This window comes from Oryctolagus cuniculus, chromosome 9, assembly GCF_051225735.1.
Source record: "Oryctolagus cuniculus isolate XC-2025 breed Fujian yellow rabbit chromosome 9, ASM5122573v1, whole genome shotgun sequence".
NCBI lineage: Eukaryota > Metazoa > Chordata > Mammalia > Lagomorpha > Leporidae > Oryctolagus > Oryctolagus cuniculus.
Genome location: NC_142875.1, coordinates 127,928,937 through 127,944,802, shown reverse-complemented (window position 1 = coordinate 127,944,802; position 15,866 = coordinate 127,928,937). Strand labels below are relative to the sequence as shown.

The following is a 15,866-nucleotide window of genomic DNA, read 5'->3' as shown; positions in this document are numbered from 1 at the left end:
AAAGTATCACATCTGTAAAAACAGACATAGAAAATGACATTTTGCCTCTTTGTAAAGTTGGTAAGATCAGAATAGAGAATTTAATGCACGACTTTCTCACCGACTTTTGGAATCTGGTGGATTTCGGTTCACCTTCCATGTTTGCACTAGCAGGTACCCAGCTTCCTGCTTGGATTTTGGATTTCCTCTCTGCTCACCCTAAGGCGTGGCTGGATTCCACACCAGGCTCCCCACACCTTCCCGCTTGAGAGCGCCAAGACGTGTGTTGTTGGACCGAAAGTGACGTCCCTTTGCTCACGTCCATTTCTGTTTGGGTCTGCAGGGACCACCTGCTCCCACAGTGGATCCCGCTGTTGGCCGAGTGTCCTGCCATCACCAGGATGTACGAGGAGAGCGCGCTCCTGCGGGACCGCATGACCGTCAACTCGCTCATCCGAATCCTGCACACCATTCAGGACTTCAGCATAGTCTTAGAAGGCTCCCTCATCAAAGGCGTAGATGTGTAGCCCCGCTGGCTGGAAACTGTCCTGACCCCGGCTCCTGAGCCTGCCCCAGCCTCGGGAACCCACCTGAACTTGTCTGGCTAAGTGAGTCACTACAAGGGCAGCACACCATGTGCCCCAACCTGAACAATCCTCACTCTGCAGACAAGGCAAAATGCTGTATCGTAGTTCATTTGAACCTGAAATTTAGTATAAAATAGAGTATTTTCATGTGTTAGATGTGTGTAAATATGCTATCTTCTTTAAGAAATTATATTACTCTACTGAAATACTTTTCTTAGACTGAATATTCCTGTGACTTAAAATAAGTAGCTTAAAGATGCTCGGGGTGGGGGGGCGTGCTGTGGTCAGGGGGAAGCCACGGAGCTGTGACTGCAGGCGAGGGAGCCAGAGTGCGTCCTGTGTCCCAGCCGTCCATCCTGGTGTCTGTGTCTGTCCCTTTGTGCTGTGAGTGTCCACAGCTTTACCTACTGTACCCCAAGTCCTCACTTGTGTCTTTTAAGTTACAGACCGTTTTATACATTTGAACTGTCAGTCACTTTTCCAGTCTTTTGGAAACGTTTTGCAGTCGGCACAAGACAAAGGCAGAATTCCAGTATTTTAAATAGTAGCCCCCGGAGCGCGCTGCTCTGCAGAGAACACAGAAAGCCCTGAGGCCCACTTTGGAAATGGGAGCCTGGACCAGCCTCATTCTTGGCGTCATCAGTCCTGCTCTTGGAGGTCCTCTGGGGAGATGTGAGTTTGTGTGAGTTGCCCTGAGGTGGTCCTGGACCCCTCAGAGATCACCCTTGCAGGCCCACCCCCCAGCAGTGGGAGGAGGCGGGCTACAGGAGGAGTATTTGTTGCCCTTGATAATGCAAATAACAGAAGCAGAGAACAGCCCACCCCGGGTCCCAGGGCAAACTTTGCATTCCTTTGTGAGACTTGTCCTCACCAGCACCTGGCCCTGGGAAAGCGGGAGCCACTGACAGCGGAGGCAGGAGGAGCAGGAGTTGAGAGTGGCTTTCCGGTGTGATATTTCACAGAGACCTTCGGGAAGTGCCACCCTCTGTGTGGGCCCTGTGACTCCTGTCAGGCACTGACTGGTCCCAGGTGTGGACAGAGCCACCCAGAGCCTCCCAGGATCCTTTTTCTTTTCTTTTCTTTTTTTTTAAGACTTATTTATTTATTTATTTACTTGAAAGGCAAAGTGACAGTGACTCGCTCCCCAAATGCTTGTAACAGCTGAGTCTGGGCCAGGCTGAAGCCAGGAGCCAGGAACTGCACCTGGATTTCCTCCACGGGTGGAGGAGACTGAAGTGCTGGGTGTTAACAGGAAGCTGCCGTGGAAGCCGTTCGGTCAGGCGCGTTTCAGGCAGACGTGGGATGCCACCATCGCAGGCAGGGGCCTCACCCACTGCACCGTGATGGCCGCCCCTGCCTCCCAGGGCCCTGGCGTAGTCTGAGGCTCAAGCCATCTGTGTAACTTACCTTACTTGCTGAAGGAAGAAACTCACCAAGTAAGTGCCTCCTTCCCTTTGTCAAGCACTGGATTAGATCAGGCGGGCAGCAGCCCCTGTGGCAGCTGCTGGCTGCGTTCAGATACCTGCGAGGAGGACTGAAGAGGGCTGTGGCCGCGGGGACAGAGCAGACCCCTGTTTACTGAAGCGGTGTGGCGCTTGTCTGTTGTGGAGACATCAGACCATCCATCCGCTGGGTAGTGATCAGAGGGAAGGGCTCCGTAAGGTGCGCATCTGACACAGCTGGGCAGCCAGGAAGACCACCTGGGAGAGTGTTGTGGCCCCCAGCCCTGTGGCCCAGCCCCAGGTTCCGTAGATGAGGCTTGAGGACCAGAGGGTAGATTCTTACCCTTACCCCAGCTTGTCAGCCACAGTACAGGGAGTACAAGTCATGGGATCAGGTCACAGCCTGCAGGAGACCAGCAGTCAGAGCGTCCGCAGTGCTGGTTTCTGTCCTCTTGGCTCTTTACCCTCTACCTGCACAGGTGGGAGATAATGGCTAACGTTCACCCGTGAGCATTAGTATTCATTTCCACATGCTACTCTCAATTCCCACTCTTAGCAGGAATTGCATCTGCTGTGGAAGGCTGGAGCAGCTTGCATTTGGGGCCTGTGAGTTGAGCTGCTGCTTTGAAAAGTAATAACTTGAGGGAAGGCCCCACCTAGAGTTTCCCCCACTTTGTGTAGTACGTTGCAGCAGCGCGGCGACACGCGCACACAGAAGAACTGGCACCCGCTCTGCCGTGCGGGCCCCTGGTCACCCTGGAGCCCGTGTGCTGGCTGCCCACAGCCCGTGCCTGAGAACCTTCCCAGTGGCAGTGAATCGTGATCTCTCAGAATCAGTTTAATATCCGGAAATGGCATGAAGTCCTTCGGATCCGAAGTGCATGAGTACAACAGCGTGTCAGCTGAGTGTGGGGCCTCTAGGCAGTGCGGTGGGAAGTTTTTTTTTTACCTGTCTGAGCCAGTAGAGAAAGGTTCTGAGCACAGCGGCAGCAGAATCCTTAGAATAAGGATGAAGCCTTCAAGCTTCAAGCGGACTCTAGGGGGAGGGCCATCCCTACCTCTAGAAATACCCTTTCTGCCATATTTGAAATTAATGTATTGCTTTATAATTCTATCTCAAACTTAAGTAAAAGTCAGTTTTATAATTGCCTTTTTTTTCCTTGCAAATAAAATCTGAAGCCTGGGACCATAATGAGTATTTCCACATAATAATGGCGTGACAAGGAACTATTTTAAAATTAAGCTGCCAAAAATACTACACCTGGAAAACTTTGCTTCCCAAGCTTTTGTTTGTTTGTTTTTGTTTTTTTGTTAATACGAAACCCCTCAGCCTTTATGACACAGTGGCATTCCTGCAGTGTTGGCGTTTCCTGTGAGGTCCTGTATCTATCCTGGCTGGGCCACCTTAAAAATGAGGGCAGCTTCATTTGAAGGAGCAGGAAGTGCCCTGTAGGTGGGAGAAAAAGCCGGCTTCAAAAACCTGAGGAAGGCCACTGTACTCCCGCTCCGGTTCAGGGGGCGCCTGGACTTGGGGAAGCCTGGGTTCCCTCTAAGCGCGCTCTGAGATGTCCCGCGCATTCTTCGTGACTCGGAGAAGCCATAGTGAGCCTCTGTGAGTGACGCCGGGGAAGCACTGCGCGGCCCCAGCTCCTTTTGTGGCAGGAAAGCTCTGCTGTGTGTGAATGTAGGAGAAAAGGGAAGCTTAGGACTGCCAGGCGCTGGTGTGTCGTGGGGGGCGGGGGGCTGGGATGCCCTGGACCGTGCGGGCGGCATCGCAGGCCCCCGGGGCCCCAGGAAGGGCGTCCTGGCAGTGGGGCGGGCAGCTCTGCTCCGTTAGGGTTTCCAGCAGATTTCCTTTAGGGAACTGCGTTTTCTGTGAGGTTTACAGAAGCTGGTGTGTCCCTGTCCCTCTGCCGGGGGACGGTCTGCCCTGGAGCTGTGTGTTTCTCAGTATTACCACACCTTCACTGATTGGGAACAGTCTTGAGCCCTGCTCCACTTTTCATAAAGCAGCTCCTATTCCCAAGCCCTCCCTGTCTCTGGAATCTCTGTCTGTAAGTGTTTATTAAATTCGCACTTAGCATGAATAGGAGACACGGAAACAAGTGTAGACTTCGGGGCTCTTCATTCCTGTTAAAGACGCTTCCGTGGAGTGGAGCACAACTCCTCGCTTTCTGAAGAGGCAGCTGATGTGTCACCAAGAGGACGGGAGGACACCGCATCCTCCAGGGGTCAGCGCCGCCGGCCCCTCAGAGGGCCGCGTGAAGACGGCTTCGGAAAGCCGCTGATGCGTGAGGAAGACCCTGCAGGTGTAATTTCTCTGGCGTCTCGGGTTATGCAGGAGGGACACATTCGTGGTCAGTAGTCTGCGTAGACGCGGGTGTGAACCCAGTCTCTTCTCAGCACGGTGGAGGTGCACAGGGCGTTCCGTCATCAGTCGTGAGGGCGTGGAGCCTTCCGAAGAAGTCCTCCGTGTTACTCTTGAACCATATGTAAATGTTCCCTGTGTGTCTTTTTTTTCTAAATTACAGCGTGTCTGCATTTAAATTATATTGTTCTCCTTTGTATCGTTAACACATCAGAACTGGATTTTTTTTCCTCATCTGAACGTAGTACAAAACTTAAAGAGTATTGTGATATGAAGCACTTTAACATACATATCAGACAAACTGACGTGGGTTTTTCAGGTTTTGGAGTACATTTAAATATGACTTTTCATGCTTTGTTCTTTACAAATAAAACTGGGGTTGATACTTTGTTTTGCTTCGTTATTGTGGTGTCCTAACACTGAGTGTCTCACAGGTAAGCGACTGGAGGAGGCAGGAAGGTGAAAGCCATTACGTAATGAAAATGCAGCCCGCTGGGCAGCCCTCATCCGGAACCCTGCCTCATGTCATCGAGAAAAACCAATTCCTGGCGGCTTAAAGTGCATACAGAAGTCCAGCTGTGTCAGAGTGTGCACGCTAATGTAGGAGTCACAGAGAAACACGACCGTGACCGTCCGTGTAGTGGCTGGGTGGTGATGGGAGGACAGGACTTGCGGCAGCATTGGGGCCGCTGTGGTCAATGGACTCGCAGCCAGGGTCTCACTGGCTACGGGGTTCCCTGTAACCCGCTGGGGAAGACGGGAAAGCAAGGCAGTGGGAGGAACCCTGGCTCCCTGTGGACGCGGGGAGTGTGAGATCAGACGTCGAGGGGAGAGCTCAGGGTCAGTGCAGGGCAGGGCTCTCTGGCTCCAGCTGAACAGCGTTTCTTGGAAAGAACCATGTGTTAGAGAAACAGAACCAGCTGGATGTGGACATGGGAAGAAGGAAAGGGCCGGTGCTGCGGGGCAGCCAGTGAAGCCACTGCCGGCACCACCCGCATCAGTTCCACTCCTCATCCTGCTCCCTGCTCCTGTCCCTGGGGAAGCAACAAGAGATGGCCCAAGTCCTCGGGCCCCTGCCACCAGCGTGAGAGACCTGAGTGGAGTTGCTGGGTCCATCTGCAGCGGTGTGGGGAGTGAACCAGCAGGTGGAGGATCTTTATGTGTCTCCCTGTGTTGCAGGGGATTCGTTTCCGAGAGGAGGAGCGGAGTCACCACACAGACCCCCGGGAGTCGGGTGAAAGCAGGCCTGAGGCAAGCAGCCTGCAGACTCAGTTTATTTCAGTTGCTACAACATCTTATATAGTCAAGACCAGCCAATCTGGTCAAGGGGCGGTCTATGCCCCAACCAATCACAGCCTGTTGCCAGGCAGTTTCAAAGCCATCCAATCACAGCCTGTTGGCAGGCAGGCTCCGTTGCCAGGTGGGATTCAAAGCCATTCCTGAGTAACTGACGCTGGCTTGCCAGCGGCCACCTTGGCATGGACTTCTCATTCCACCACATCCCTGCCTCTTCCCCGTCTTTCAAATAATTAAATAATTTTTTAAAATAAGGGAGGGGCCAGTGTTGTGGAGTAGTGGGTAAAGCTGCTGGCTCCTGGCTTCGGATCGGCACAGCTCCAGCCGTTGTGGCCAGTTGGGGAGTGAACCAGCAGATGGAAGACCTCTCTCTGTGTAACTCTTGACTTTCAAATAAATAAATCTTTGGGAAAAAATGAGGCTAAAAGCCCACCCCACAATCACCTTTATTACCTTCACCATACGATTGAGAGCATACAGCCTTTCTGTGCCTGACATTTCACTTAATGTCCTCCAATCCCATCCGTAAGTGGCAGAATTTCGTTCTTTTTTGTGGTTAAACAATGCTCCATTGTGCATGCCTATTTTAAGATTTATTTATTTATTTATTTTCAAAGGTGGACCAACAGACAGAGGGGGAAGATAGATCTTCCTTGTGCTGGTTCACTCCCCACATGCCTGCAGCCCCCAGGGCTGGACAGGCCAGAGCCGGGAGCCATGAACTCCTTCAGTCTCCGATACGAGTGGTAGGGGCCCAGGAATCCGGGCAGTCTTCTGCCTTTCCAAGCACCATATCAGCAAGAAAGTGGACCAGAAGTGAAAACAGCCAGGACTTGAGCTGTGCTCTGATGTGGGAGGCTGGCATCAAACAGCAGCTTAACCCACTGTGCCACCCAGCCTCCGCGTTTTCCTTATCCACTCATCTCCGTGAACACCTCAGCTGATCCCACTCTTGACTGTGGTGAACAGTACCACGCTAAACGCAGTGGTGGGATGCCACACGGGGCGGCTAGGAACCTCGCTGCTCTTTTCCACAGGGGCTGTGCTGATGCCCCTCGCAGGGGCTGGGCGTATTTTGAAGCGAGAGCCAGAGATGGCAGGATTGAGTGTGCAACAGGAGCAAAAGAAGAGTCAGTCAGACCCTGAGGATTCAGGCCTGGACAGCCGGGAGGGTGCAGCTGGAGTGCCGTTTACCGAGAACCATGAGGCTTTGGGGCGAACAGGTTTTGCAGATCGGATACATTGAATTTCAAGTTTTGATTAGATATCTACGCAGAGTGGTGAGGGCCAGCGTTGTGATGGGGGGTAAGGCGCTACCTGCAGTGCCAGCAGCCCTCCCGAATGAGGGCCGCTTTCAGTCCTGGCTGCTCCGCTTCTATCAGCCACCTGATACGGCACCGGGGAAGACAGCATAAGATGGTCCAGGTCCTTGAGCCCCTGCCCTGTACGTGGGAGACCCGGACAGAGTTTCAGGCTCCTGGCTTTGCCCTGCTCCAGCCCCAGCCTTTGTAGCCCTCTGGGGAGAGAACCAGCAGATGCATGACCTCTCTCTCTTCTCCCTCTATCTCTCTAACTCATTCAAAAGGTTAAACAAACATTTTAAATCAAAAGAAAGCAAATGGAGGTGATGAACAGCAAACAACGTCTGAGACTGGACTTCAGGTTTACCTTTGGGAGTTGCCAACATACGTAAATATGGATAGAATTTAATATCATGGAACTGCCATCAAATTGTATGTTCATGAGAACACAAACATTGGGTTATTAATTAATCCGAAATGTTAATTTTGGGATTGGTGGTGTGTCGTGACAGGTTAAGCCACCACCTGCAATGCCGGCATTCCATATGGCCACCTGATCATGTCCCTGCTGCTCCACTTCCCATCCAGCTCCCTGCTAAAGTGCCGGGACAGCAAAGTGCCGGGACAGTGCTTGGGCCCCTGTGCCATATGGGAGACCTGGATGAAGCTCCTGGCTTTGGCTTAGCCCAGCTCTGGCCGTTGTGACCATCTAGAGAGTGAATCAATGGATAGAAAATTCTCTCTCTCTCTCTCCCTCTCTCTTTCTGTGTATGTGTCCTCTTGTAACTCTGCCTTTCAAATAAATCTTTAATAAAACTAATTTTAATTTTAAATATGCGATATGGATGTGGTGTGATTTACTGTTTGACATTAGATTAACCCCGTTTCACGCTGCTCTAAACAACACAGGCATAAGACATCTAACCAGCCCCCAGCATTTCCCTGTACCAAACAAACAAGTGTAACAAAACATCCTTGCTTTGTAAAAACTGTTGTTTTTGTAGCTCAAAGACAAATGTAGACAACTCCATGGGATTCAATCTAATCTTTTAAATAATTATTTGAAAAGCTGAGCAACAGAGAGAGCGAGAGACAGAGGTGTTCCATCTGTGGGCTTGCTCCCCAGTGGCTGCAACAGCTGGGTCTGGGCCAGGCTGAGGCCACAAGCCAGGAACTCCATCCTGATCTCCCACGTGGGTGACAGGGGCCAGGCACTTGGCCGTCTTCTGTTGCCTTCCCAGGTGCATTAGCAGGGAGCTGGATCAGAAGCCGAGGTGGGACTTGATCCCAGGCACTGTGATATAGGATGTGGGATCCGGAGGAGGGGCTTAACCCACTGTGCCACAATACCCACACCATTTTTGGTGACATGCACTTTGATTAAAATAGTTGCTGTAACCTAGATGAAGCAATTAATCTGGGCTGTGAAACCTAAAAATAAGTCATTCTAATTAGAGCCGACATATGGGCTAAATAGTCCCTATCCTCCAATGAAGGTAATCCTGAAGTCTGTCATTCACTTACCCATAACCTACGTTATGTTCTTGAATGCCTATAAATTTGTGCTAGATTTCTCACTTACATCCTATTCAAAAATAAGTCGCAAAATAGATGGGGAACGAAAAGCACCTGGTGGGAAACAGACACCTGCTTAACCAGGGTGGGATATCTCGTATCCCTTTCTCGATTATTGCTAAGTAGACGAAAAGTGGAGGCGGAGAAGATTTGCGCAACACAGTCGAATAATGCCCTCCTTGACATTTAGTCACCGCCTGTTGTGCTTGTCGGCCTTGGGGACCCCCAGCTCCAGCTGACGCCCATCCTGAGAGGCAGAAATGGATGCCAGAAAGGATGTCAGGTAGCCGGGCTCCGGCACCAGTGTGCGGGCTGGGTTAGGTCCCCGGTTTCCAGCTTTGGGTTAGCCCAGTCCTAGCCACTGTGGGCGCTTGAGGAGTGAACCAGCAGTTGGGAGAGCTCTCTGTCTCTCCCTCTCCCTCTCCCTGTTCCTACACCGGTGGCTGGACCTCTTCCCTCCCCTGCTGGGAGCCATGACCGGAGACTCAGGGAGCCGGTGTCCACACGGTAGAACACATTGCCCCTCCCGGGTGATGTTTGCCATCTCCTCATTTTAATATCTTTGGTTTTATTCTTCATCTGCTCTTACCCAATATAAACATCTTCTCATTTTCAGTTATTTCAATTCGTGCTCCATTCCTGCTCCCGCCCCGCAAGGTAATCAGATCGCTGAGAACATGGGTCCTGGTGCTACAGCGCCTGGGATTCAACTCTGCCTGCTCTCAGCGTCTGCCTCAGCTCCGGAGGCCTCTCCCACCGCCTGGTCCCGGCACACAGCGCGTGCTCGGCAACCAGGTACTCAATGAAGAACTGCACAAAGCCAGGAGCATCGCCTATTTATCTCGTGAGATGGGGCCCTCAGCTGGATTTACCCCAAGTTCCGGTCTCCGTGGGAGAGATGAATTCAGAGGCCAGGCGTGGGAAAAGTGCAAGAGCAGATTTATTTAAAGAGAGTGAAGAGACAGTCCACACTCGGGAGTGACCGGGGGCACCTGCTGCAGACGTTCAGGGGGTAGGAGCAGTGCCCTGAGTGGATACACAAACCGCCTGGGGTCTGGGCAGGGCTCAGGACCCGTGCCGATCTCTGGGGAGGTTCGCAAGTGGGGTCTAATTTTTACTCCAGGTCCTTGCCTTCTACCTAGAGAAACACTCTAAGCACAAGCGTATGTGCGGTGCACAAAGTGATAGTTTATTTAAAAGGTGAGGACGCACGCACACACGCACAGGCGAAGAGTCCAAGGGCGCAAAGGGGTGGAGGAGGGGAAGGAGAGTGAGGCCCAGCACTTCCTCCGGCCCAGGTCCGCAGAAAGAACCGAAGGGGCCCCTCTCCTCCCCACCGCCTGCCTCTTTGCCGGGGTCGGAAGGGGAGTGGCTACTCACGCGGCGCCTCCCCCAGGTCCCAGGTGAAGGGAAACACGTTCCCGGAAGGGGGCGGTTTGATTGACAAGTAGGTGGGTAGAATTACGTGGGCCGGGCTTGTGCCTGGTGACCCTCAGCTCCGCGGTCCTAGGCGGGCTGTCCCCTATCGGAGGCTCCGCACACACGCGGTCATCGCGGCACCTCGTGCTGGACGGGGCAGGGAGGCTCAGGGGCGTCTTGGGCAGTGGGCGTGCTGAGCCTACAGCCATGATGGACCGGCACCAAAGCGGGATGGGGTTTTGTCGGGGCAGATGCCTGCTGACAGCGCCCGGCCCAGCCCCATCAACCCCATGGACTTGCTTGAAGAAAACCTCACTGCGTACATCTTAGTTTGGGTTGCAGTGGGATACACAGGTAGTTAGTTGAGGTCTGCTGAGCTGGAAGTCAGCGGCTGGCCCTCCTGTGTAAGTCTGTCCTCCGACTTGTCAATCAAACACCCCTGTCCCGGGATGCATCCGCTCCAAAGGGGGCCTGCGTGGTGGGGGAAAACGCCTTGACCGAATGGATACTGAACTCCAGGTGGGGCTTGTGGAGGTGCATAGAATTCCCAGGTGGCTTCACGCCTGCAGAGAAACCATTTCCTACCTCCTAAGGAGGCCAGCAACTGGGCGCGGCTGGCCGGTTACTGCCTGCCTGGAGAGGCTGCTCGGGTGGCTTTTCCCTCTCCCTCCCCCACCCCTCCTTGGGGGCAGACTTCTGGCCCCACGGATGGTTCATGCTCAGGGGTGTGTGCCAATGCTATCGTTTTGTGCACCTTAAATGTGTCCGCACTTACAATGTTTGTCTAGGTGCCAGGCAAGAGCTGGAGGAGAAGGTAGACACCCCATGGCCACCTAACAAAATGCCTGGCACACAGAATGAATGCAGGAAATTGCAGCCCTTGTGATGCAGTGGGTTTAAGCTGCTGCTTGGGATGCCTTCGTCCTGTATCTTCCAGTCCTGGCTGCTCCACTTCCTGTCCGGCTCCGTGCTGATGCACCTGGGAAGGCAGCTGGCCCAAGTGCGTGGGTCCCTGCCACCCATGCAGGTAAACCTGGATGGAGTCCCAGGCTCCTGACTTCCTCCCGGTCCAGCTCTAGCCATTGTGGCCATCTGGGGAGCAAACAGGTGGATGGAAGAGCTCTGCCTTTCACATAAATTATAAATTAAGAGGGAAAAAAAAAATCTTGCCTCCCCTGAAGCCTGATCTAAAACCTCCCCTCTGCCCCTCCCCCAAGGTCCACACCATTGTTCGCCCTTTATCAGTCGCTGCACAGGCTTGCTAACCTTTGGGCCACTCCAAGTCCCTTTGAGAAAGCGAGGAAAGCTAGGACGTGCTCCCTAGAAATACGTCCCTGTGCACCCACGCACAGGCACTTGGGTGCCACTGCAGGCAGCTCACGGAGCCCCGACTAACCTGCCCTTTCCAACCCCGGCGTTACAAGGACACCAGTGTCGCAGTCCCTAGGGCCTGCGAGCAGCAGCCCTCAACAGGTCCCAGGAAAGCCCCAGAACGAGGGTCAGAGTCCAAACTGGGCGTCGCCGAGCTGAGCTCCTCTGAGATGCAAATTGCGTCTCCGGGGAGGGGGGAGGGGACGCTATTGTCCCTCGGGGTCGGTGCTTTCGGAGGTCACCCCTCCCCCAGCGGGGGCAGGGCGCCGGGGGGCCGAGGGCTGCAGCCTATTCCAGTCGCTCCCGCGCTCCGCAGCCCTGCTCGCCTACAGGGCGTGATTTATTTATCTTATCTCAGCCTCCCTGTTGTAATCGACAAGCCCTCACTACCATGGAGACCTGGAGTCTTGTTCCGCAGCCGCAGAGGCATGAAATGGCAGGCGGTCTCTCGGAAGAGCGGCCGCTGCCAACGTGCACCTGCGAGTTCTGCGAGCTCCCGAGCCGCGCGGGCCTCAGGGCCGTGCGGACAGACGCGAGGTGCCCGGAGCAAGCCCGCGAGGCCTCGCACCTCCCGAGCACCCACTCACTGCTGGCGCTGCCGGTTTTTATTCCCCCATAGGCAGAGGGATGCATCCGCTGCCTCACTCCCCCAGAGGTCCCCAACAGCAAGGCCGGGTCAGGAGCAAGCCGGGAGCCCGCCACTCCATCTGGGTCTGCCACGTGGGTGGCAGCGGCCCCCAGTCCTGGAGCCGTCCCCTGCTGATTCCCAGAGTGCAAACGTGCAGGAAGCGATGGGGACGCGGGACGCAGGCGACCACGTGGCGACCTCGCCCGTGCCTGCCCCAGCCACCTCCTCACAGGAGGCAGCACCTTCAGGCACGGCCGGCCGCAGCCTGGGGTCGGCCTCCCGGCGCCCCCGCCCTGCAGTCCTGCCTGCCAGGGCAGTCTCGGGGTCCCCAGGAGATCCCCCCAGGTACACGCAGGGCCGTCACGCAGACAGAAAGGACTGCCCTCCGAGGGCTGAGGCCCGCCCAGCCGGCTCGCTCACGGAGCGCATTGGAAACAGTCCCAGGGGCGCCGTGATTGGCTGAAAGTCAGGCGCTTCCTGGAACTATGGGCCAATCCGCAGGCGCCTCCGCCGGCGCTCCTTCCGCCGGTGTCAGGTTACCGCAGCGCCCCGGAAGGGGGCCGTGCTGGGCCTCGGAGACCGCTAATGGCCGGCGCGGGGCAGGGAGGGCGGGGCAGGCCGCGCATCGCCTGTCCCCTCCCGCCGGTGTGCGCGCGCGGGCCGAGAGCGCTTCGCGAGACGGGGGTCCGGGGTGACGGGGCCTTGTCGCTGGGCTGTGGACGCAGCCACGTGTCCGCCACGAGCGGGGCGTCCCCTGCGGGCAGCCGGACGGGCGGCCCGGTGGAGCCGAGCTCCCAGGGACGCGCGGGGGGCCTGGCCGTGGTTGCCAGTCGCGGCGCGGCCGTGCAGAGCGTCTGTTCACGGTCCCTGACTGCATCCCCGGAGGGTTTCCTTGGCGCGGTGTCCTGGAAGGGACAGCCTGGCTGGAAGGGCCTGCACCGTGCACCTGTTCGCGGCCGTGGCTGAGAACCCCCGGGCGGTGCCTGCCTCTGGCCCAAGCTGGTTGTCATCGGGCTTTATTTATTTATTTATTTATTTTTATTTATTTTGCCTTCTTGGTAGAACAAAAATATCTCAATTGCATCTCTTCGGGGGCTAGTTAAATTGCGACTGGTCCCATTTTGAAGAAACACTCCGAGGAGTCCAGAGGAGAAGCCCACAGCCCCAGGGGCAGCTGCAGGTCGCTGCGATTTAGCCCGAAGTGGCGGCCTGGGAGGAAGGCAGGGGAGCTGAGACCTCCCGCCTGCCAGCCCTGGTTTTACTGCGTCTTCTGTTGGAGAGTAAATCTATGCGCTGTCATCTTTGACAAGGGACTCAGTCCCAGAGAGCTGTTGCAGAGCGGGGAGGCCGTTCCCTGGGGACGGGAGGGGTCCCGGGCTCTGTCCGCTGTTTGGCTGGACAGCTCTCAGGGCTGGGGTCCCCCGAGGACTAGCAAGGACTTCCATGGATTTCTGAGGACCCAGGTTAATGCCAGGAACAACCGAGAGTGGTGAGGAAGGGTGCGGAGGGGGCAGCCCAGGCTGGCGAACTGCCCTAGGAGCCGCCTTCTCCAAGGGGCTGCAGGGGAGCCGGCAGCAGTGAGCGCGTCCCACCCTCTCCGTCTCCACTGGACTGTTCCACAGCCGCACCCTAGCAGATAACCGACTTAGAAGTGTGTTTTTAGACCGTTTTATTTACTGATCTGGCTCTGATTTACTCTTAAATCTCTAGTTTTAGGGGCCGGCATTGTGGCCCAGCAAGTTAAGCCACTGCTCCCGATGCCAGCGTCCCCTGTCAGAGTGCTGGTCCATCCAGCTCCCTGCTAATAGCCCTGGGGAAGCAGCAGCAGATGACCCGAGTGCTTGGGCCCCTGCCACCCAGGTGGGAGAACCGCACGGAGTTCCAGTTGCTTGGGTTCAGCAGCCATTTGGGAAGTAAACCAGCAGAGGGAAGTACCCCTCTATTTCTCTGTCTTTCAAATAAATAAAATGAAGCTTGAAAGAAATTTACAGGGGCTGGCACTGTGGCTCAGTAAGTTAACCTGCCGCATGTGTGCTTGTTGGAGTCCCGGCTGCTCCACTTCCGATCCAGCTCTCTGCTGTGGCCTGGGAAAGCAGTAGACGGCCCAAGTGCTTGGGCTCCTGCAGCCATGTGGGAGGCCTGGAAGAAAGCTCCTGGCTCCTGGCTTTGCCTGGCTCAGCCCTGGCTGTTAGAACCATCCAGGGAGTGAACCAGCGGAGGAATCTCTCTCTCCCTATCTCAAATAAATAAATAAATATTCTTTTAAAATTTTTAGAAATTGTAGTCTTGGCCGGCGCCGCAGCTCACTTGGCTAATCCTCTGCCTGTGGCGATGCACCCCAGGTTCTAGTCGCTGTCAGGACGCCGGATTCTGTCCTGGTTGGTCCTCTTCCAGTCCAGCTCTCTGCTGTGGCCTGGGGAAGGCAGTGGAGGATGGCCCAAGTGCTTGGGCCCTGCACCTGCATGGGAGACCAGGAGGAGGCACCTAGCTCCTGGCTTCTGATCGGCACAGTGCGCCGGCCCTAACAGCCATTTGGGGGGTGAACCAACGGAGGGAAGACCTTTCTCTCTCTCTGTCTAACTCTGCCTGTCAAAAAACAAAAATTGCAGTTTCATAGTCATCAATACTTTCTAGCTAGTCAGTATACAGGATGTGTGGTCCATAGTTGTTTTTTTTTTTTTTTAACTCAAGGGAGTTTATTTTCTGGATTGCTTTAAATTTCCCATTAATCCTTAAATATATCCTTAGAACAATTTAGCACTCCATGAGGGTTTTTTTTATCCCCACTGTATTTCTACTAAAATGACTTAAGGCAGATATGAGCCAGTAAATGAATGACTTAAAAACCTAGTCACATCTCAAAATCACTTGGCGGTTTTGAAAATACAGTGTCCCTTGCCTTATCCTTGAGAGACTAGTTTTGTAGAGCTGGGGCATATCTGGAATATGTCTTTAGAAGGTCTCCCAGGGACAGCCATTTGGCCGAGCGGGTAGAATGCCCGTGTCTCCCATCAGAGTGCCTGGGTGTGAAGCCCCACCCCGGCTTCCTGCTGAGGTGCAGCCTGGGAGGCACTGGGCGATGGAGTCCTGGGGGCCCTGTCCCGCAGGCTTGGACTTGGCCCTGCCTTGGCTGTTGGGGCCATCTGGGGAGTGAACCAGCAGGTGCGGGCTCTCTTCCTGTCTCTAGAATCAAGGAATTAATAAGCAATTTTTTTAAGTCAGCTGATTAAATTGCTGCTAGGAAGTCCCCCTTTTGGGGTTTTAAGGTCCTCCCCGGTCCTTACCTAGCACGGACTCCACGTTCTCTTCCTGCCCCCCAGATTCCTGGTTTCCCCCTCACCTCTCTGGCAGCAAGCGTGGGGCTTTCTCTTGTCAGTGACCTGGGCAGGCCTTGCTCCTTTGCTGTCTGCCTCAGCAGGTGCTGCTGCTGTTCCGGGAAGCTCGCACGCCCGCACGCCAGCTCAGCCTCTGTGTGCCAGTGACTGCCAGGTCTGTGGCTCCGGACAGTTCCCGAGAAGCCCTCCCTCCTACTCTGGACCGGCCACAAAGGCTGACCCAGACGGCCACTTCCTGCCCATGTCTGTCCCCTGGGTTGCTTATCTCACAGAGCAGCTCCACCCAGTCACCCAAGCCAGAAACCCATTCATTCACTTAAAGTGACTGAGAAACGCGGAGACTACAAACCCCGAATTCCTGCCCCCTTGGGCTTGGATTCTAGGGGGAAGCAGGCAATCAGCAGTCAGTTCCTGAGGCGGATGGACCCAGCCCCTGCAGCCACTGCTTGGTTCCCACCCTCCCCTCCCCGGGCTGGCCTCCCTCCAGTGCATTCTCCCCACAGCGGCGCAATCTTCCCAAAGCGCAGTCTTACATTTTGGCCTCCAGGATAAAGTCCGCCTTTAT

At 55.0% G+C, this 15,866-nt stretch overlaps 1 protein-coding gene and 1 long non-coding RNA gene across 5 annotated transcripts in view; one reads left to right on the top strand and one right to left on the bottom strand.

The window, feature by feature from the left end:
- The window catches only part of DENND5B (DENN domain containing 5B), a 207,263-nt gene extending 202,499 nt beyond the window's left edge, over positions 1-4,764 (top strand). For all 4 annotated transcript variants that reach the window (XM_070049612.2, XM_070049610.2, XM_070049608.2 and 1 more), the window contains one exon: positions 323-4,764. In XM_070049612.2, the coding sequence (XP_069905713.2) occupies positions 323-506 (184 nt within the window). In that variant the 3' untranslated portion in view covers positions 507-4,764. The remainder of the gene's footprint in view (positions 1-322) is intronic.
- Positions 4,765-13,620: 8,856 nt separating this feature from the next.
- Positions 13,621-15,495, bottom strand: LOC138843635 (uncharacterized). Its single transcript, XR_011378588.2, has 2 exons — positions 15,307-15,495; positions 13,621-14,424 (listed from the first exon to the last, which is right to left on the bottom strand). It is a non-coding gene; the product is annotated as an uncharacterized LOC138843635 (long non-coding RNA).
- Between the last annotated feature and the right edge of the window lie 371 nt (positions 15,496-15,866).